The sequence below is a fragment of the Anolis carolinensis genome, chromosome 2, assembly GCF_035594765.1.
Source record: "Anolis carolinensis isolate JA03-04 chromosome 2, rAnoCar3.1.pri, whole genome shotgun sequence".
NCBI classification, from domain to species: Eukaryota; Metazoa; Chordata; class Lepidosauria; order Squamata; family Dactyloidae; genus Anolis; species Anolis carolinensis.
In genome coordinates this window covers 110,197,925-110,220,672 of record NC_085842.1, presented here as the reverse complement: position 1 = coordinate 110,220,672, position 22,748 = coordinate 110,197,925, and the positions used below count along the sequence as shown (strand labels likewise).

At 40.4% G+C, this 22,748-nt stretch overlaps 1 protein-coding gene across 6 annotated transcripts in view; it reads right to left on the bottom strand.

Moving 5' to 3' along the window:
* arhgap26 (Rho GTPase activating protein 26) overlaps positions 1–22,748 on the bottom strand; it is a 306,778-nt gene that overhangs the window by 149,651 nt on the left and 134,379 nt on the right. For all 6 annotated transcript variants that reach the window (XM_062973896.1, XM_008104704.3, XM_008104707.3 and 3 more), the window contains exon 12: positions 9,254–9,290. In XM_062973896.1, the coding sequence (XP_062829966.1) occupies positions 9,254–9,290 (37 nt within the window). The remainder of the gene's footprint in view (positions 1–9,253; positions 9,291–22,748) is intronic.

Here is a 22,748-nt window from a genome sequence, read left to right as displayed (position 1 = left end):
TTCAAAGTTCAAACATAAACTTCCCAAATTCAAAATAGAATTCAGGAAAAAAGTTCTCCCTAATCTAAAATCCCTCACTTTCTCCTGGTAGAAGATAGGATCTTTACTGATTCTACTCATCCCCAGCAGTCGCTTGTATCCTTCCAAAAGTTGTTGTTGTTATTAATTATTATTATTATTATTATTATTATTATTATTATTATTGACACAACGATGTTGTATGACACAGCAAACAAGGTAGACATGCTGGATTTCGTTTCACAAAACCACAAGTCGAACACTTCCCAAGTGTCTAGGACTGTGTGATGTATTTTCGGATGATGCGTGCAGATCCCAGCAGGGTGGCCTTTTGCAGTTGGCAGATCGTAATTTTGTCAATGTCTATTGTTTCCAAATGCCGGCTGAGATCTTTTGGCATGGCACCCAATGTGCCCATCACCACCGGGACCACCTGCACTGGTTTCTGCCAGAGTCTTTGAAGTTCAATCTTGAGGTCCTGATAGCGGCTGAGTTTTTCCTGTTGTTTTTCATCAATGCGACTGTCACCTGGGATGGCGACATCAATTATCCAAACCTTGTTCTTTTCCACAACTGTGATATCTGGTGTGTTGTGTTCCAGAACTTTGTCAGTCTGGATTCGGAAGTCCCACAGTATCTTTGCGTGTTCATTTTCCACGACCTTTGCTGGTTTGTGATCCCACCAGTTCTTTGCTGCTGGCAGGTGGTACTTGATGCATAAGTTCCAATGGATCATTTGGGCCACACAGTTGTGCCTCTGTTTGTAGTCTGTCTGTGCAATTTTCTTACAGCAGCTGAGGAGATGATCAATGGTTTCGTCAGCTTCCTTGCACAGTCTGCATTTTGGGTCATCAGCTGATTTTTCAATCTTGGCCTTAATTGCATTTGTTCTGATGGCTTACTCCTGGGCTGCAAGGATCAGGCCTTCTGTCTCCTTCTTCAGGGTCCCATTCGTGAGCCAGAGCCAGGTCTTCTCCTTGTCAGCTTTTCCTTCAATTTTGTCAAGGAACTTTCCATGCAATGTTTTGTTGTGCCAGCTGTCAGCTCTAGTTTGTAGTGTGGCTTTCTTGTACTGGTTTTTTGTCTGCTGTGCTTTGAGGAGTTTCTGATTTTTGACTTCAATCAAAGCAGGTTCTTCACTTTGCTTTACATATTCTGCCAGGGCATGTTCTTCTTCTTTGACTGCTTGTTTTACTTGTAAGAGTCCTCTGCCCCCTGATCTTCTAGGCAGATATAGCCGGTCAACATCACTGCGAGGGTGCAGTGAGTGATGAATGGTCATGAGTTTTCTTGTTTTTCTGTCCAAATTGTCCAGTTCCATCTGTGTCCAGTTTATAATGCCAGCAGTATATCTTATGACAGGCATGGCCCAGGTGTTTATGGCCTTGATGGTGTTGCCTCCATTGAGCTTGCTTTTGAGAATTTTTCTGACCCTTTGTGTGTATTCTTTACTGACCACAGTCTTCACATGTTCATGCTTGATGTTGTCCAGCTGTAATATGCCCAGATATTTATAGGCCTCTGGCTGGTGACACTTTATTGTTTGGCCATTAGGCATATTTATGCCCTCACTTTCAATTATTTTTCCCTTCTTCAATGCCACTGTCGAACATTTGTCCAAACCAAACTCCATGTTGATATCAGTGCTAAAAATTCGGACAGTGTTAGTCAGAGACTGGATTTCAGTTTTCGTTTTTCCATACAGCTTCAGGTCATCCATGTACATCAGATGCGAAATTTTGTGAGAATTCTTAGATGTTTGGTAGCCGAGATTTGTTTTTTGTAAGATTGTTGACAGAGGGATCATGGCAATAATGAAAAGCAGAGGGGACAATGAGTCTCCCTGGAAAATTCCTCTCCTGAGGTTGACAAGTCCATAGCTTTCATTTCCAACAAACAGTTCAGTTTTCCAGTGCTCCATCATGTTTTCAATGAAGGTGCCAACGTTTTTACTAATCCCGATGGCGTCCAGGCACTTGATGATCCAGCTGTGTGGGAGTGAGTCAAAGGCCTTTTTGTAGTCAATCCACGTCATGTGAAGATTAGCTTTTCGGCTTTTACAGTTCTCCAGAATCATTTTGTCAATCAATAACTGGTCTTTTGTGCCCCTGCTTTTCCGTTTGTTGCCTTTCTGTTCATCTGGCAAGATGTTTTTTTCTTCAAGATAGTCTTGAATTCTGTCAGCTATCATGCCAGTCAGTAGTTTAAACATAGTGGGCAGACACGTTATTGGCCTGTAGTTTCCTGGTGCTGCTCCTTTTGCTGGATCCTTTTGTATCAGGTAAGTTCTTCCAGTTGTTAGCCATTCACTGATACTTCCTTTCTGCAGCATCTCATTGAATTGTTGGGCCATTTTTCCATGTAAACTAATCAGATGTTTGAGCCAAAATCCATGAAGTTGATCACTACCAGGCGATGTCCAGTTCTTGACTTTATTGACTTTATTATTATTATTATTATTATTATTGTTATTATTATTTTTTCCTGCTTTATCTCCCCAAAGGGGACTCAAAGTGGCTTAACATAAAAGTATCGTAATCCATTAAAAATAAAACAGGATTAAATATAAGCAGTATTAAATATTGCCAGTTAAAAACTATTATAAAAATTCAAAGTTAAAAACCACAACACCCCCTGAATTGATCTTAAACACCTTCATCTCTAAAAGCCTGTCTAAATTAAAAGGTTTTAGCCTGCCACCAGAAGGACAGTGGGGATGGGGCCATTCTAGCATCCCTGGGAAGAAGGGAGTTCCAGGGCCGAGGGGCAGCCACTTCTCTTGTTCCCACCAAGCGAGCTTGAGATGGAGGTGGGACCAAGAAAAGGGCCTCCCCTGAAGATCTCAGGGCCCGGGCAGGTTTGTACAAGGGGATGCCAAATCTGCTCTTAAGGCTGGTAGACTCCAAAACACTAGGAAATATAGTGATTGAGGCTGCAAGGAGAAGGAGGCATGAGTAAAAATCTATACCTCCACCTCCATCCTGATCTGCAATCAGGGGAATTCTGCCTATATTAACTCCTGCAATAGTAATAAACTCAGGATCCAACATAGTGACAATGTAAATATTTACCCAAAGAAGTAAAGCCAATGTGATTACATATTATTTATTCATTTCAAGGCACAAAACACTAGGCTCCCAGCTAAGCCATTTATTCATCTATTTAACATAAAGAAATTTAAAATAACCTATCTAATAGTCTAACATCAAGTTCAAGATTTTTTTAGAGGATTCAACTTGTCTGCTAATGCATATCTGAAGTTTAGAAAGAAAAGACCTGTCAGAACTGTTGGAAGGCTAGCTTCAGCCATAGAAAGAAAAGCTTAGCAGGATCACAACAGTTAGTAAGGAGAGCAGAGAGAAGTGGAAATGTTTTTAATGGGAAGAAAATCATGGTACAAAAGCCCAGAAACTAGGTCTTTCAGCCACAGAAGAGGCAAAAAGACATATAGCGTCATAACACCATCCTCCTGGCAGTGACTTCCTAAGAACAGCTGTGGTGTGATCTCCCACATAAAAACGAATGAAAGGAGATAATATGGGAGTAAAGTCATGGTAATGGTAACTGTTTTTCAGTCAGTGCTGTTGTTTGTTATGCTCCTATACAGGAATTGTATAGCAGTGGACAACACTCCACAGTTCTTTTCATTCATTTCCTTTGTAGATTTCCATCATGACTCATGATCCATGTTGAATTAAACACTTATTCCATGGAAATTAAAATATCCTGAAGGCATGCAAATCAATTCTAGAATAAGAATGAAAACATTCTTACTTAGGGAATAATAAGACTCAATTAAGTTACATTGGCACACTTCTTCAAATTTAATTTAAATGACACAATAAGTAGAAGATATGTTTACACTCCAGATCCCTGAAGGAATAACACAACACCTGTCTGCTTCAAATCAGAATGTTACCTACCATTAACCTTCTGTTATGGAAAATTGTCTCCTTTCTTTGGAAAAAAATTAGCTAAGAAAAGGATGCAATCCAATCATTGCCTTTGTAAATAAAAGATGTTTTTACAAATTAAGAAAAGATTAACTGCAAACGCAAGGTGAAACAATATCTTAGTCTCAGAAGAATTAGAAAAATTGTGCTTATTACTTACTGCAATATTGTAGGACCAATTCCCACAGAACCATTTTGTAGTTCACAACATCCAAGTGCAATATCCAAAAGGGTATATCAATCATGAATTGTGGTTATAGTTCACATTTGATCAATTTAACCCTCCACTAGAACCTAGCTTTCATGGATAGGTCTTTATTAGAAGATTTTAAAGAGAATTATGATTTAGAATAATTGTAAACAAGCAAGACATAAACAATCATCTTATTCTGTGGAAAGATGGACTCTAAAGGGAGGAACAGTCTGTTGAAGATCAAAAGTGTAGTGAATAGAAGCTGACATCATGGTACTGCAACTGAACAAATGCAATATTCACGGTGTGTGGCAAACACGATAGATTATAGTGACATGTCTTTTAAAAGGCCTGTACATTCTAAAATGCTCTGCCAAAATGACAGTAAACAAATCCTTGCATGAAGAGCTCATAAAGCAGTTTCCAAAATATGTTTCAGGATTTCTTATTCTCTGCAAGAATTCTTCCACCAAATTCAGGAAATTCCGAAAGGTTTTTTCTGCCCACACGGTGACCATACAGGCAGAAAATTGCTAGTCAACTAGTATTTCTTTTTGTGCCACCACAGCCCTTTCAAATGCCCTACAAAACAGATGCTTGGGATAAGATAGTAACTGGAATTGCCATAATTGTCATGACACACATGGGAGCATTCAGAGGGAGCTGATGGCAGTTATAAACTGAAGATAGATGGATCCTCTGTATAACCCTGCAAAGGAAGCTAACTGCTTCCACCTCAAAATTTGGAAAATAAACTTGAAAGCGTACAGGTAAGAAGAGACCATAGGATGCAGAAATAAGGTGCCTGGATAAGATTTCCAGAAAGTAAGAATCCAATGTCCTGCATCACCCATTTCCCAATGATGATTATAATAAGAACAACAAAAGCATGCAAAATTCGTACTACAGAATTAAAACTATGCACTATAATAATAATAATAATAATAATAATAATAATAATAATAATAATAATACTTTATTTATACCCCACCACCATCTCCCCAACGGAGACTCGGGGCGGCTTACGTGGGGCCATACCCAAAACCATACAATATGACAAAATATAAAACAACATATCATAACACAATTTAACAATACAATAAATAATAACATACATTACAATCCAAAATTCAGAAAAAGCAATAAAAACCAGGACAGGCCACATAAATTAAAACTTGGTGAGAAAGACATATGAATAAAACCACGCGGAGCAGGGACATAAAATAGTGGAACAGTCTAGAGGATAGATATCCCAAGGGAATAACCGAAGGAAAATATGACAGTTACTCTCCAAAGGCACACCGGAAGAGCCATGTTTTTAAGTCTTTCTTAAAGGCTAGCAAAGTGGGGGCCTGCCTAATCTCAATGGGCAGTGAATTCCAACCCACAACCCAGAGACTGAAAATTTAAAAAGCATCCCGTATCTACAGCCTCACTCAAGAGAATCCCCATTACCACTGCAGGGCTGATTTTCAGTTATGTCCCTACCCAGCCATTCCCAGGCTCTAGGAACAGGGGAGTGGGCCAAAGTGCACCAACCACAACTTTCACCCCTGCCTCCAGATTGCTCCATAAAGCTTCTGTTGTCTCTTGGTAGCCATAGTTTCACATTCAAGTTGTCCCTTGACACAGGAAATGCAACTGTTCTTAGATGTGAAGAAGCATTAATACTTATATAGAGAGCAATTAGAGGGAACCCTGTTGGGCATGACTGCTGTCTTTTTTTCACCTCTGCTTTCTAGATCTATGTATCTCAATGTGTTTTGGGTTGCTGTGAGTTTTTCAGGCTGTAAGTTTTTTCAGGCTGTAAGACCATGTTCCAGTAGCATTCTCCTCTGAGGATGTTTGCCAGAAATGCAGGTGAAACGTCAGGAGAGAATGCTACTGGAACATGGTCTTACAGCCCAAAAAACTCACAGCAACCCAGTGATTCCGGCCATGAAAGCCTTCGACAACCCAAGGTGCTTTGCTTCCTAATCACTTCCTAATCCTAATTCCCTCCAGCAGACTATGTCTATGGATTAGGGTTGTGCTTCCTCATTCATTTTAGCATACAATATATGAAACAGGCTAAAACAAAGAACAGTTGACATTAGTTGTGACAGTCTACAAATTTGTAGTGGCAAGATTGCTTAGCTGATGTATTTTACATCAAGCTACATTAAACAACATTTAGCACACATGCCTCTTTCTAATTATTTATGATGCCTTGCAACTTTCCTGTGCTTGTGCCTCTAATTGAAAGAAATATTTTTAAATTTGTATTTTTCCTCATGTACTTTTCTATTAAAAAGGATCTTAACTGGTCATTGTTTATAAATCTTTGAACTGGTGGACAGATTTGAATTATGCTGTCAAATCTATGCAGACTAACATGTAAAGTGGCCTCTTTGCAGAACTGTGCATTCGGAAAGGGGTGGTGGTGGTTTTCATTTAAACCTGGAGGGCTGCCCTCCTGTTGCTTCTGAACTGCAATTTCTATCAATTGGTCCTGTCGGAGCAACTGTGTTGTAGTACAGGCTAAAGACTAGGCCTTCTGCTGCAATCTTTTATAGTGCTCACGTGTTCCTCCTATAAACAACTGACACTATCTCCCAGGCCTCTCACAGCTAGTTCTGGGTCATTCTGTGTAAACATTCAGGTACAAACTGTCAGCGCAGTGAAATCAGAAGCTGTGGATTGTTGGTGGAGGATTCAGCATCTAAACTGAGTGCACAGAAATGTGCTTATCGCTTCATAAATCATATAAGGACCAACACAAAGAATGTGTTGTTAAGTGAAGAAGACTCCTATGACTTCCCATACAAAGAAGAGGGAACAAAGATCAAACCAATCACACTCTTTGATATCAGTTCAATGGCAGGGATTGGCAAATTGAGTAACAAATATTTCCTTTAAAAAAAAAAGCTAGTGGTTAAACACCTTGGATAACACAAGACAACACAAGCATGCTGATAGGCTGGTGCTGCTGTTGTTATGAGTGATTCTTTGTAGTTCACCTCTCCCTCAACAAGGAAGAGATTCTAAACCTACAACTGGGATGGGCAAAATTTAGCGTGGGAGACTTTCAGACATTCCCCTCAATTTTTCAAACTCAGCACCCAAAGTGCTGCAAAACTGCTCCAAACACAATTGTGTGGATTTATTCAAATCACACTATCCCCCAAATGCCTCCCAAAGGTCAAAATCTGTCAAAATTAACAAATATTGATTAAAATACATTAAAGCCAAAGAGAAAGTAAACCTACCATTCCCATAAATTATATAGTATGGCCTGCCAAGTGATGGTGGTGATACAGGGGCAAAAAACAAAACAAAAAACAGTTACCACTATAACAACCCACTCCTCCTTAACAACTAGTCATAAGAACACAAGAAGAGTAATATTGGATCAGACCAAAGGTCTATCTAGTCCAACATTCTGCTCGCACACTGAGGAGTTGATTAGCTGTAGAAAGTCCATCAGCCAGATGTGATTACTATCCCATTCCTACTACTCAGAGCATAGTTGGGGGGTCCGAATATTACAAGGAAGGAATGAGCCCAGCGATCCTCACTTGTCCTCAAGATTATGGGTGGATGTGAAGTACAAAGCTAGCCAATTATTCTACCTGCTAGCCAAAAAGCTAGCTGCTAACAATTTTATTGAATTGCTCTGTCACATGTAATTCACTATTCAACAGAAGTGACAGTGAATATATGACAGGGTGGGGAAAGTATCTCAGAAAGCCTGAATTGACAGAATCTTGCATCCTCTTGAGGTGTTATTGCTTCTAATTGCACCACTGTGTATCATTCACTGATTCAATTAAGGAGATGACAGGTATGTAAATCTTGTGCTGAGGAGGAGAGAGGAGATCTAGGGGAAGGAAAGTGTTTAAAATTATGTGCCATTTCTCAGCACTGCGTAGGATAGGAAGCTGAGCTACGTATAGTGTTCTGTCAGCCAGAGTGACCTAACAGCTGAAAGAGTTTATGCTGCTTCTCAAATTTACTAGGGACAACATTCTATTTATATAGACACACCATCGTCTGGGTTTCCTCTGCAAGATAATGAATGATGAGCTCATGAGGGATTTGACTGAGGGCTATCTCCATTAAAAAATGGCAGAAAGAGCAACAGGGTTATTTTCTTCCCCCTTCCAAACAATCATTCCTAAAATTTCTAGGTTTGCACACTGAATAAGATGCCCACCCACCCTCCCACCAATATTCATGTAAAAGGAAACTACATAACTTTATAATCTAGGCAACCTACTGGACAGATAGGATTGCTGTAGTATAACTATATGGCATAAGGGAACAAAAAACTTGAGCCACACAAGCATTTGCAAGCTGGTCAGCTACTTAGAAACAGACTGGAATTTAAACAGAAGTGGGAGGGTGTTCAGGTTGTCCAGCGAAACTATCACAGCCCCTTCTTTGCTTTGTCCAACACTTGAGGCCAAAGGAGAAAAATATTTAAATAGTGCTATTCCATGTACAAAGAGTCTTTCATGCCGACCTTTCATCTCCTTGATGAGAATCCAGGGACAGGCTCATGGTTTTGATAAACCATTTTGAGCACTGAATTCTTCATTCCTATTAATCATCATTTAAAGGAAGGTAAAAGAAGGAACTGAAATTTAGAAAAACGTTAGTTCTCTTTCTTGCTTCCCTTCTGTAAACTTCTGTGCCTGGGTTGTGTAAACCAAGACAAAAGGCCGTTAAGTAAATTGCCAAAGGAAACAAAAAATTTGCAACAGAGCCAGCTTCAGCACTCTGCAACTCTTGGGTTGCATCCAAGATGCTCACTTGCAGTAGCTCAGCATCTTAAACCAGAGCGCTCTTTTTCTTAATATTTAAGTATCTCATTACATTGTTAGCTACAGAACTGTTACCTTCCCCTGCTTGCCTTGATGTCACTGTGAAAACTGCTTGAAGCTTAGATCTTTAAAGTATCAATACTTGCAATCAAGTAAGAACACCAAATGTAGTTAAATGACTACAGTGAATTACTTGGAGCACCACCTACTGGCTCACTAGAGTCATTAAAACAAAATCATTCCCTGATTACACTTAGGGAGAAAAAATATGTAAAGTTACTTACTGCCTTCTGTTTGGTTGTCTTTGTTTGAGTTATAAACCTGGGGAGAAAAGAAGATGAAATAATGTAAACCTTTGAAATATTGTATCATTATTTTCAAAGCAGTGAGTTCACATAATTGGAGAATCCACACATGTCTAAAAAAGGAGATGGAGAATGTCAAATAATAAAAGCTTTAAAATCAATTACTACTATCACAAAATGATGACAATGCAGCTGATGATGAATTAAAGAACCAATGTTGGAGTGATCTGAGAAGTGGACTATGGCTCTGGAGACCAGGGTCTGAATCTCCTGTCGCACTCTCTCAGTCTCAGTGGAAGGCCAACGCTAAGCCCTCTCTGAACAAATCTTGATTTTAAAAACCCTTGTTGTAGGTTCACCTCAGAGCACTGTGAGTCAGAAACAGTCTGAAGGCAGTAAAAAACAATAAACAAGTTTCATTTAAAACAAAAGCTAAAGGTATTGGAAAGGTCGTGAAAGTATTGTGTTCCATGCTGGATGTGTAGAGTGAGTTTTGGTGAGTGAAAATGACTCAAAACAATCTAAAACATTTTAAACTGTATCCCTCCCCCACAATTTTGTTGCCAATGAAGGTCGCTGAGTATCATTACGTAAGGCGGCCAATTGGCAGAGCACAAGGGAAAAAAGTAAGAGAGCGCAGATTGGAAGAATCTCTACCAACCCCTGGTTGAACAAGGATTATTCCTTTGACTTCTCTTCCAAAAGCTATCAATAACGATGCTAGACCCGCCAAATGTGCAAAGAGAAATATAAAAGCTTAAAGCTACTACATGCATGGCCATGGGCATGAAAGGCAACATTCCAGAAAATATGTCCATTTTTAATATTTGATGAAAGACAGAAAAAGGGCACTATGGCTGAAGCATATGCCCAAGACATAGTCATACAACACACCCTTATCTAAATGTTTTTAAGATGTGTTATTTAAATAATTAAATAGCTGAAGATTCAAATTCATGTGTATACTGGGAATGATGCAATGTTAATATCCTCTATGTTTCATGTGGTGATGTTTTATTTATAGGTTTTAATGGTTTAATTCATATTTATATGTTATTGCTTTTAGTTAATGTTATGTATTGCTTTATATGTATGTATATTGGCAGCAATGAATTTTGCCATATTGTGTCAGGACACAGACCCCTTTGAAAAAGCCACACACAAGGAGTAAGGACAACAAACGTTTATTAAATGATATTCTGAGCCTAGGAACACTTAACTTCAGTGTTCCTGGTAAAAGTAAATGTCTTTTGCTTCAAGAAAGGCAAACATGTGGGAACAGAAAATAATCCAGATTATCCTGCTTGATAATCCGTCTTAACTCCAGCCAAGAGTTTACTGAAATTATGGTCACGCCCAACAATGGTACAGAAAGCCAAGAGAGTGCCAAACGCACACCCATAGCAAGAGCAGGCGACGCTGTTGTCCAAAAGCCAAGCCGAATCCAGGAACCAAAGGAAAGCCAACCGGGAGTAGCGATGCTGCCGTCAAAAGCCAAGCCGAATCCAGGAACTGAAGGAAAACCAACTGGGAGAAGCGATGCCGTCGCCAAGAGCAAAACCGAATTCAGGAACCAAGGGGAAACCAGGAAACACCAAACCAGGAACGAACGATGCCGTTGTCAAGAGCCAAACCGAATTCAGGAACATGAAGCTGTACAGCCAGGACCCAAGCCCAACAGAAGAACAGGGAGCGACAACCCAATGTTCAAAACGACACCTTGCCTTCTGCAAAGAGTCTTTAATTCCAACTCCACTTTTAACTTACGCATCGTTATCCAATGATGATGAGGCCTCCGCCCTGTCATCATTATCCACAGCTGATCTTGATCCCATACGTGAACCTCGCCCATCATTCCTCCAGTCCCTCCATCTTTGTTCAAAACTTAGATCTCTCCAAGTCCCTGGTGTATCAGTAGTTTGCCAATCCCCTGATGCACCCCCAGAAACTGGCTCTGCATACACATTTACTTGAGTCCAATCTGCAGCACTTTCCATCTCACTCCCAGACCCATCATTCCCAGAAAAAACCCTCAAATGTTTCATCTTCCGTGGGAGCAGTGAGTAAATCCTGGATCTTCTTCTTTTCCCTTTCCTCATCTGACTCTTGCTCCCGAGTTGTCCTTTTAATCCCTCTACTCTCTGTTAACCCATCTTCTTCCAGCATTGACTCCTCATTGCTAGAGAACCCCTCAAATGTTTCTTCCTCAGAAGGAGCCATAAGTATTTCCCGGACCTGGTTTGTTTGCTGTTCCTCATCAAACACCTGCTCACCATTAGCTCTTTTCCTCCTGCTAGCAGTTCTACTACTAGTAGTATTATTGCCCCCAGACCCAACTACAACATATTGTATACTGAGAGAGAGTGGTATAGAAATGCAGTAAATAAATAAATGCAGTAAATACTACCAGTAAAAATTTACCTTGAAAAAACCAAAAACGAATTATTATTACCATTCTCCTCATCATACAACAGAATACACTCCAGGTACTTGCAACAATTCTAAGACAGAATTTTATTGGCTTAAAATTTTGTCACTAATACCTAAATTTAGAATATCTCCCTACTCCAGATGTTTGTCTTACCATTATAGTTTACAATTATAAAGTGTCTCTAAGTCACGGAAAATACAAAGGGGCATCTCTTCCTTTCTTCACAAGGCGCACGTGGCAGGTGACCACAATGAGACCCCAAAGTGTTTGATGTGGATACTTTTACCACAATCAAATTTTATGGCTCAGATCACAAAAGAAACCACATGGATTATAGACATTTAGTAATCCTTCAGAGGGAAAAGAAGTGGTTTTCAAGTTGTAACACATGTATACTCAGTAAGGCAAGAATACCACTAGCATGTTTATGTCTGCAGATTGCTACCTATCATTGCTAGTTAACTATTTATTTCTTAAACAAGCTCGGTTCTATATTCTTCCCGATAGAACTGAAATGTACTATTGAGACAAAATTACAGGGCTGACTTAACATATGGACAGATATATCTACGTAGGCCTACAAAGAATACAAATCCTACCTATGTCATCTAATTAGACTGTCAACACATAATTATTGTCATATATAGAGAGACCCATTTACATATGTTCACACACAAACAAGCATGAATTTCTACGTCAATACAGCTACGCCTGCTTTTGCATGATTCACAAACACCTACTGTCTGCCTTCCTTGCACGTTTCCCTCTGATCCCAAGTAAAACCATATGGAGAAAATTCTGCAGTTTCCCTCAAGGCAATATTTAGATATTATATCTTTTTTTCTCTCTTCCCTCCAAACAAAAACACCACCTACTATAAACTGGTGCATGTACCAGCCTTATAGCTGAATCAGAGACAAAGTCCAAACTGCTTACGCACTATATTATTTTTTAAAGCTGCCTTTCAAGACGGTGGTTTCCAAGTAAGGATTAAAAACCATTCAAATAGCCTTCAGCAATACAGCTATATTCATCAAGGTATCAAAAATACAGGAGGGTGTTTTTTCCAAACTGCTCTACTATCTGGCACCGCAGTTCAAACTCATTACCTCCAAAAGTTATTAGTTCTTTGGTTTCTTAGGCAAGGATCTGCAACCTCATTGCTTCTGGGATAGTCAAACACACTGGGAATCATCTCAAACGTAATGCCGAGAGCAAATGGTCAATGGGAAAACCTGAACAGAATATTCTACAGGGAGGAGCGACAGCTCAGAGGTAGCACCTCCTTTGCATGCAAAAAGAACAGGACTCAGTCCCTGGCATCTTCAGAAAGGGCTAGGAAAGAATTCTGCCTGAAACTCTGGACAGAAACTGCCAGCCAAAGTCAACAGCACTGGGCTAGATGGAACAAGAGTCTCATTCATCCTGAAAGTCATTTCCTATGCTCCTCTGTATAGCAGGCTATGGAAGAAGCTAATGGTCTCCTCAGCACTGAAGGGGATAATAGCTCTGTAGTGGCATAAACCAAGCTTTGCTTGCAGAAGCCCCCAGAGCCAATGTCTGTTAGCCCCAGGTAGGGATGGGAAATACTCCAAGCCTGAAACCGAGGACGGTCTACTCTTGAGCTACAGCAATCATCTGATAGGTGAGGAACCAGAATGCTGTCAAAAAGTGGAATCGGTTGAGAATCGGAACCCAAGTTATTTTAGCTTGCAAATGCATTTTAGCTGAAAAAGGTAAATAAAACACTGTACATCACTTTTGAATGTGTGATAAAAATGAAAAAGTTTGTGCATGTATTCAAAAGCGATTCCAGGAGGGGTCAGCTCTTTTCATAGGCAAGTACTGGGGATGTGCACATGTGTGCAAGCTGTCCCAAGTGAGCCTTGTAGGCATGAAGAAGTGACAAAAGAGCAGACCCCTCATAAAATTAATGTAACTTGTCTCTAAGTATTGAAATAAAGAAAGTGAGCCAGAACGTGAGATGCCAAAGGGTTGGGGAAGGTTATATATGCAAGGCTCCCATCTCTCCACTGATGTCAATTTAGGAGGTCAACTTACTCTGAAAGATAGAATGACTCATCAATTTGAACTTGGGTCTTTGGTAGTCCAATATTGTAATCCACACACTTGCTCAGTTTATTTTTTTTTTTAAATCACACAGGACTTTTACTGAATTATTTACAAATACCTCCAGTAGGGGTGAACAATGGTGGTTCTTCCTACATTACAGCAAGAAAATTTGTATTTTATTTTTATATGTGTTTTTGCCTCTTAAACATAGAATGTATTGTGTTTACAAGTAAATTTACAATTCTGGAAGGCAAAAATGCTAGCTGCTCATCACCTCACTTTTGGGAAGCTGCAAAGTTCATACTATGGCTATCAGTTACATGTTAAAGAAGTTTGAAATTATATACAGACTGGTTAAAGGGAGGAACTTCTGTGTTTTCGGAGGTATATCAATTGTCTACTATCTTTTGAATAATGAATAAAAATTGGAGGGGGGAGAGATTTCTTGTTCCTGCCTTTGAAGCTAACTATGTCTGAGAGACTAATAGTAAAATATTTTGCTTCAAGTAACTGTAGTGTGATATGAAAAAACAACACGACACAAACAAGCAAAGCCATTCAGAAGATGGCTTTAGAAACAATACCGTAAGAAGGGCATGTTATCACAACTGAGCATCCCCAGGTTTCTCTGAAAGTTCTCCCAGGTAGATGAAGGTTGTGATTCAGTAAGAGTACACTAGCATATCATGGTACCACACAGGCTAAGCCTATTTCCTCCACTCGCCTTGTATTCATTGACTCTAATAGATAGCTGCATCAAATGTGTGCAAGTAGAGCAAGAGAATACACCACAATCCCTAGCTATATGGAAGAGACATCAGTGTTCATGGTCAGCAAAGAGCATGCATGGTAAAAAGAGCCACGGCTACTACGAGACTGGGCCGTCTCCACATGAATCCACAACCACATCATGTCAACTTTTATTGCACAAAATGTTCACATGCACCCATCTAAGATGAATTTAAGAATTACATTAACAACCATGATTAAGCTGTCACCAGGATTATTTGGTGGGTTTTACCCAGAAATGCACTTCACACAGCATCACTACTTTCTCACATCTGTGCTGACTGTCTTAAGCACCTAAGGTACTGCTCATCCTGCTCATCAACCCAACAACCCAACAAACATGGTGAAATGTGACCCAATCATTTTCCCCTAGAGGTGATGAGGCACTGCTGAGATCTTTTTTTAAAAAAGCTTTCATTCTATTCCTGATGCAGTTTTTCTGGTGAGTAAATGGTGTACGGTAGCAAGAGGTGCTGGATAGTTCCCTGCCTGCCTTGACTGATAAAAATGTAAATCTTTCAGCATACAATTTATGGGAATAGGTTTGTCTCTCCTTTTCTTCTCAGGTGAATTCAAGCCTAGGAAGTGTTTTCTGGTGGACGGCTCTCTAAGGGACAGCAGAAGAGAGGTAAGAATCACATTTAAAGAAACATCTAAAAACACTTGGAACACAAAAAGGATTTTAGAGGTGTAGCATTCTACCATGAATTATTGGATACCTTCCCATTCCCTTAAGACAATGACAACATACGGTCCAGGTTCCCATCAGAATTCCTATTCAAAGGGTTTTTCTTTTTTAAAGGAGGAAAGCACAGAAAGTAAAGAAAGTAAAAGAGAAACATGCTATTTAGCATGCTCACCCATTGAAAATCAGAAATGGTTGAGGATTTTGTAAGGAGAAAATCCTATTATTCATTTTTATCTATCAGACCTAGTTAGCAAAAACTAATGAGAGGAATACTGGGAAATTCATCAGCACCCGTGCAAGACACACAATTCCCAACCTAGATTTAAATGTTGGTCATTATTAACTTACTCCCTTTTTCTTGTCCCAATAAATCCCCAACCAGCTCAAGGTCAGCAGGCCACTCTTGTGGCATTGTTAAATGGTACAGAAACACTATTTCTCAGAAAATTTATCTTGGGTTCAATATAATCACATTTTTTTCATATTGAAGATGCCTTTAACTGATGTTTATACACCAAGCAGTTTTCTAGGTCATCAAAGGCAATCTTATATGTATATCAGTAGGTCAATCAAGTGTTTGCTCCAAGAAAGCAAAGTATTTGGCTGTGCACTTACAAGTATCATTTTAAGAGTGATGGCTCTGTGGAGATAAACTCTGTGGAAGGAACACCTCTTTCTATTTTGACTATGACAGCAGACAAAAAAATATACCAAGTCCAGCCATGAGCCAATCTCCACAATCCCCAGTCTGAGAGTTGATCTTTATACCTGACACCAAGGCAGACTTGGCACACAATCACAAAAAAGGCAGCCAATCCTGGACGCCAGTTCAGCTGTACGATGCCAGCGCAACACAGAGCAGTGAAGGTGCAAGTCCAAAATAGAAATGCTCCTTGTCAGACTACAAGACAACTGGCAACCCTGGTAGAATTAGCCCTATGCTGCTGGCTCCATTTTATCTGTTCTATTTTCATCTTTGACAGAGTGCCAACTTTTTCTATTACAGGCAAGGTTTCCCAATCCCCTTTTCTTTCAAGGCTAGCCTCTGTTCTCTGATGGGACAAAACTGTGGAGCTAGGTGCACATTTACAGGACAGAGTTTTAATATTTCCTGGGAACATCTATTCCCAGCAATCACCTAATCTCACTCATCCCAACAGAAAAAGCCAGGGCACAGATTCCAGCATGGGAAATTGGCAAGTCAGCATTCTATTAATTCTGGCAAAAAAAGTGTGTGTTGAATCCTATACTGTCCAATATAACTCCCAACAAAAATGCAGTTTAGCACCCTTTTATTTTATTCTAAAGCTTTATTCTAAACCCTTGACTAAGGAATCCAAGGCTGAAATTCCTGTACATTGGATCGAATGATTCAAGAATAGGGAAGTAAGCCCAATGGCCACTCTAATTAAAAATACGCCTTTTAAAAGTGCTAGTTCAGGCATTCCCAAGTGCATCCAGCCGCTTAAGCAGACTGGGCTTGGTGCCATAGATCTATACTGCTTAGCTCAGCAACTGTTATATAACTCCGTAATGTTTTCTACCTTTGTTCTAGCTGGAAAAGTGGAATCAGCTCAGGTCAAACTATGTGCTCTACTGCAGCCAAGCAACACAGGCAGAAAGCAGAAAGATAGAAAGTGCAGAGAGATGGCAACATATAACATCAAACTGTGAATGGGTTGAAGGGGTAAGGTTGTCTAATGTATTTGAAGTTTCACAGAGTAATCTTTTATATGGAAATTACATATTGGCTTGCATATAAGCAAACTAAAAGGGATGGAGAATGGAAAGAGGGCACTTATTCATGTAACAGCTGCTGCTGAGTTAAGGCATATTATCCATACTAAATCTTAGTTAAAGACATATTAAGCATACTAAATCTTAAGGTAAAGCTACATCTCTCTCAAGCTCTTCATTATACTGCATTGTCCTCATGCAACCCACGCTCCTTCCCCAGTCTGAAGACTGAAGTGGATGTGACACTAAATGTCTCTAGAGTTGACATTAAGTGCAATTGGAGAGACTGACAATTTTGAGGAAGTGACAATGTTATCAACTTTACATCTATCATGTACAACAAATGCAAATTGTGTGTGGGGAGGAGAGCTGATAATTTTCAGGATGACAGAAATCAAAAAAGGAGAGTTTGATTATTTCGTTCCCTGATGCAGTCCATACAAATAAAAAGCACACTTTTCAATCATCTGTGTGCCTCATGAGGAAATTCCTCTTTGGAACCAGTATTATGTGAGACTAGGACTTGAAGCAATAGGCTAAAATTACAGGAAAGGAGATTCCACCTGAATATTAGGAAGAATGTCCTGACCGTGAGAGCTGTTCCCCGCTTCTGAGTGTGATGGAGATTCCTTCTTTAGAGGCTTTTAAACAGAGGCTGGATGGCCATCTGTTGGGGTGCTTTGATTGTGCTTTTTCTGCATGGCAGGGGTTTGGACTACATGGCCCATGTGATCTCTTCCATCTCTATTATTCTATGATTCTATTATAATATTTTTGTACTATGGCAGTTAGACATGCCAGTGCATCTGGTATTTAGAATTTGAGAATTCATCTTATCATGCTTTCTGACCATATCAACCATCAGCCTTACAGTTACAGTGCCTGGTATTGCATGGAAGGCTCTGTGATTTATGACATAATTCTCCTTCCTAAAACCATTCTTCAAGAAACATTATCAGAATTAAGCCTTTTAGGAATGGAGAATATGTAGATGTTGAAGTCTTGCTTGATGTCTATGAGGACACAGCACCTATGTGGACCATGAGAACATGTCGATCTCAAGAGTTTAAATTGGAAAGAGAATTTTATGTGCAAATATTAAGCTCATTGCCTTTCAATGAAAGCTCATTAGTTGATATGCATCCTTAGTGATAGAGAGAGCATATTAATTACAAGGTTGACCTATTTCTAATGAACCATAATTAAAACAAGAGGTTTATTTTGCTTTTTGCTAATCTGAAAGAAAAACAATTTTGAGTTTTTATACTTTATTTTAGAACGATCACCAGTAGAGTATCTTAAGTGTGAACAAAAAGAACCTTCAAGAGCAGAGAGACAAGGCCTGCATAGATAGACTGATGTCTTCCAATCTTACAGCTAAGATCTGCTGTGAATTAAGAGGAAAAAAACAGCTGCTTACATGCACCCTTTGTGTGTTGACTGAGAAGATTTCAAGATATGATTCAACTATTATTTGGTCCCTGAGAACTTTTATGGGGCTGCTCAAAACCAATCCAAACACTACAGCAGTAACAACAAACTGGGTCAAAGACAAATCAGTACAGTGGGATAAGCTGGTGGAAGGTTACCATCTGTTATGTTTTAGCTGAATTTAGGCTCCCAGACTTCAGTGTTGGGTGGGCTAGAAATTTTTTGTTCACAGCATCATTTTGAATTCAGTCATTCCTGAAGATTTTGTCATAATGACAAGAGCCAACATAGCAAAGGAAATAACAAATTCCATCTGTAACATTACTTTCCAGATTGTGACATTTAGTCAGGTCCATCTCCAAGTCACTTTCAACACAGGGTATTTACCTCCCTCTCTTTATACGAGGAAGAGATAGGATTTCTGTCCTTAAAATGCGTAATGGTGCACATGTGGCTGCATAATAAAGCATACACTATGCCACACCATTGAAAAATAGGCTTTCGGAACTCTTGATATGTTTGTAATGGTTTTGCTATTATGGTTTTGACGTTTTGCTAAGCAACGTGGATGGGATGCAAGTTGGCTGGGGAAAGGGAACTCATGTGGAAAGAACTGTATAACTGACTTTCCCAGCCTGGCCTCTGGATGCATACATTCCAGGAGCAGCAAGGGATTTCACCAAAGAAAATCAGTTTCTGCATCACAGCAGGTTCTGTGAAAACTGGCTTCGAGACTAAAAGACACAAAAAAAGCCTAGAGAAATCTGGCAGGCCTGTGCCTGATGAGCGAGTACATCCCTGAGGCCCACTTCCAATAGCCACAATTTTAATCACTAGGAATCTTCTGACTGGGAAATTTTAATGTAGGAAGTGGATCTCAGCTTCTTGCCAAGGCCCTTTCGAAGAGTCCAAGTTATAAGCCTCTACTCCGAGAAGAAGTATTTTTTCCTAGCTGGCCCTACAACAATTTATCTGAGAAACACGTTACTCTAATTGTTTTTTTCATTTATTTCTATCACAAAATTAAATGTAGTATTACATCAGGTTCCCAGATGGTTTCTTCTACAGCCACTAGCGAGACCGAGCTCTGTTTTAGCTTCAGTACAAACTGCTGGATCATCATAATTTTTAAGACAGTTCCCTGCAAGTTACTGTATTATGAAGTGGATACAAATCTTATATCCTAGCCAGTGGTCGTGCAGACTGGGAGATTCTAGAAACTACCTTCAGAAAACTACCTTTCTCCAGTGAAAACCCAAAATATCTAAAAAATATGCAAGTTTCACAATGTAAATAAATAAAATAAATAACTAGAAACTAAAGAGAACTGCACATCTGAACAGAGATGTAAGGTGCAGGCAAGGAGACATGATAACAAGCTGTGCCCCCCTCCCCCTTTCCTGGCTTACAATTCCCATTATTCAGTGCCTTGCAGCTCCCCTTCCCCAACATTTCCACATTTTGTTGTCTTGCAACTTGAAACTGAGATTGATGTAAACAATCTCTTACTATTTGATATACATAAGATACTGAACACTAGCTGGTGGATAAAAAATGTATGCAAGGGAATTCAGCAGAAACATTCCCTCACCTGCACTTTCATGAATTCACTCTACATACGTACAACATGCACTGCTCTAAACTCTCAGCATAAACATTCACAACTTTTGAGAGGGATAAAAAAGACAACATTTATATGGCGGAATAATAATAATAATAATAATAATAATAATAATAATAATAATAATAATAATAATAATACTTTATTTATATACTGCCCTATCTCCCGGATGGGACTCAGGGCGATTTCAAGTCATAAAAACAACACATGCATTACATAGCAACATAATAACACATGATTAAGCAAGGTAAAACAATACAATTATATAGCAATAAATAACACTTACACAACCTGATCAAGGGGACGGGAACCATAAACCCAATATATTAAAGTGTATCATTTTAGGCTAGATAAATCTTGTGCAATATATTCAGGCCCAGAGATCGGCGGTATTCCAATGTAATTACTCAAAAACCTGCCAACACCACCAGGTCTTCAGTTCCTTACGGAAATTGAATAATGTAGGGTTTGCCTGATCTCTTTTGGCAGTGCATTCCAGAGCCGGGGGGCACTGCTGAGAAGGCTCGTTCCCTCGTCCCCACCAGCCGCACTTGAGACGGTGGTGGGAGCGAGAGAAGAGCCTCCCCAGATGATCTCAAGGTCCACACTGGCTCATAGGAGGAGATGCGATCACGGAGATAGGTAGGGCTCAAGCCGTATAGGGCTTTATAGGTCAAAACCTGCACCTTGAATTGGGCCCGGCAGTTTATCGGCAGCCAGTGGAGCTGCTTTAATAGGGGCATTGTGTGCTTCCTATAGCCGGCTCCAGTTAGAAATCTGGCTGCCGATCTTTGAACCAGTTGAAGTTTCCGGGCTGTCTTCAGGGGCAGCCCCACGTAGAGAGCATTGCAGTAATCCAGTCTGGATGTAACTAAGGCATGGACCACCATGGCCAAGTCAGACTTCTCGAGTTATGGTCGCAGCTGGCGCACAAGTTTTTACCGTGCAAAGGCCCTCCCGGCCACCGCCGACACCTGGGCATCAAGCGCCAGAGATTAATCCAGGAGGACCCCCAGACTGCGGACCTACGCCTTCAGGGGGAGTGCAACCCCGTCGAGCACAGGTTGCCACCCAATACCCCAATTGGTCCCACGACTGACCAGGAGGGCCTCTGTTTTGTCTGGATTAAGCTTCAACTTGTTAGCCCTCATCCAGTTCAACACAGCTGCCAGGCACTGGTTCAGGGTCTGAGCGGCTTCTGTGGAGTTAGGTGGAAAAGAGTGGTAGAGTTGGGTGTCATCTGCGTAGAGATGGCACTGAACTCCAAAACCCCAGATGACCTCACTCAGCAGTTTCATGTAGACGTTGAAAAGCAAGGGGGAGAGAATGGAACCTTGCGGGACCCCAAAGATCAAAGGCCAGGGGTCCGAGCAGGTGTCCCCCAGCTTCACCATCTGGGTACGATCCTCCAGAAAGATCCCCAAGAATTCCTGGAGCTGAGAAGCAACCACTTCCTCCAGGACCTTGCCCAAAAATGGGAGGTTGGAGATTGTCTGGTAATTGTTCAATAATAATGAATCTAAAGTCACCTCCTTCAATATGGGCCTCACAATCGCCTTTTTATGGCAAGATGGGACATGCCCTTGCTCCAAAGAGGCATTGATGATACCCGTAAACCAATCAGCCAGCCCCCCACTGGCAAGTTTGATAAGCCAAGATGGGCAAGGATCTAGGATGCAAGTGGTCGTCCTCACAGCTCCAAGAACCTTGTCAACGTCATCAGGCTAAACAAGTTGAAACGAGTCCAATAAAACCTGACAGACAGGTGCCTCGGTTACATCCCCTGGTTCTGCGCTAACGCCAGCATCCAAGTCGGAGCGAATTTGAACAACTTTATCTGCAAAATGATGTGAGAACACGTCACCTCGGTTTGTCAGGTGATCAGAAGGCCCCTCCTCCTCAGGGGGATGGAGCAGCTCCCTGACCACCTGAAACAACTCTCTTGGTCTATTAGTTGCAGACACAATACGCACAGTCGAGAAAGTCTTCCTGGCTGTGCGCATTGCCACGGAATATGCCTTAAGAGAGGCTATAGCCCGTGTTCGGTCAGACACACTTCGAGTCCTCCACCAACAGCTCTCTAGCCCCCGCCTCGTACGCTTCATCACCGCCAGCTCTCCAGTAAACCAGGGGGCTGGTTTGGATCGTTGTGACAAGAGGGGACGCTCAGAAGCGATCCGTGTCTATTGCCCTAGAGACCTCCGTGTTATAGAGATAATTTTAACATCCTATTATGAAAGCTGGTGCTAACTTAAATGTATGACAGGGTGAAAATCAAGGAAACTATTTCTTTTTTTTCCCCCAGCCCCTTGTCTCCTTGGTATCTGAACCTATACAGGACAATAGCAAGACAGAGTGGCCTTTTGACTCCTTTGATGGCTTAGACATTGATCTCTTTGTTCACTCATCAGCCTACAAGAAATTAAAAGTTGTGTTATGGTCTGAATCAGAGTTTAATTCCACACTTTCCTTTTAGACAATGAAACCGTTTCCCTGGGTTAGGGGACAATATCAACAAACTGTAAAGACATCATCATTGGTGACTCAAAAACTACCTTAACATACATATAAACTGCACTGAATTGCAACAGAAAATCACACTGTCTTTTTTAGCAGAAGTACCATATAATATTACATCTGAAACACATAATGTAAAAGTTAAAATGTAAAGTGTCCTGATTAATGAAATACTGCAGTGTATTAC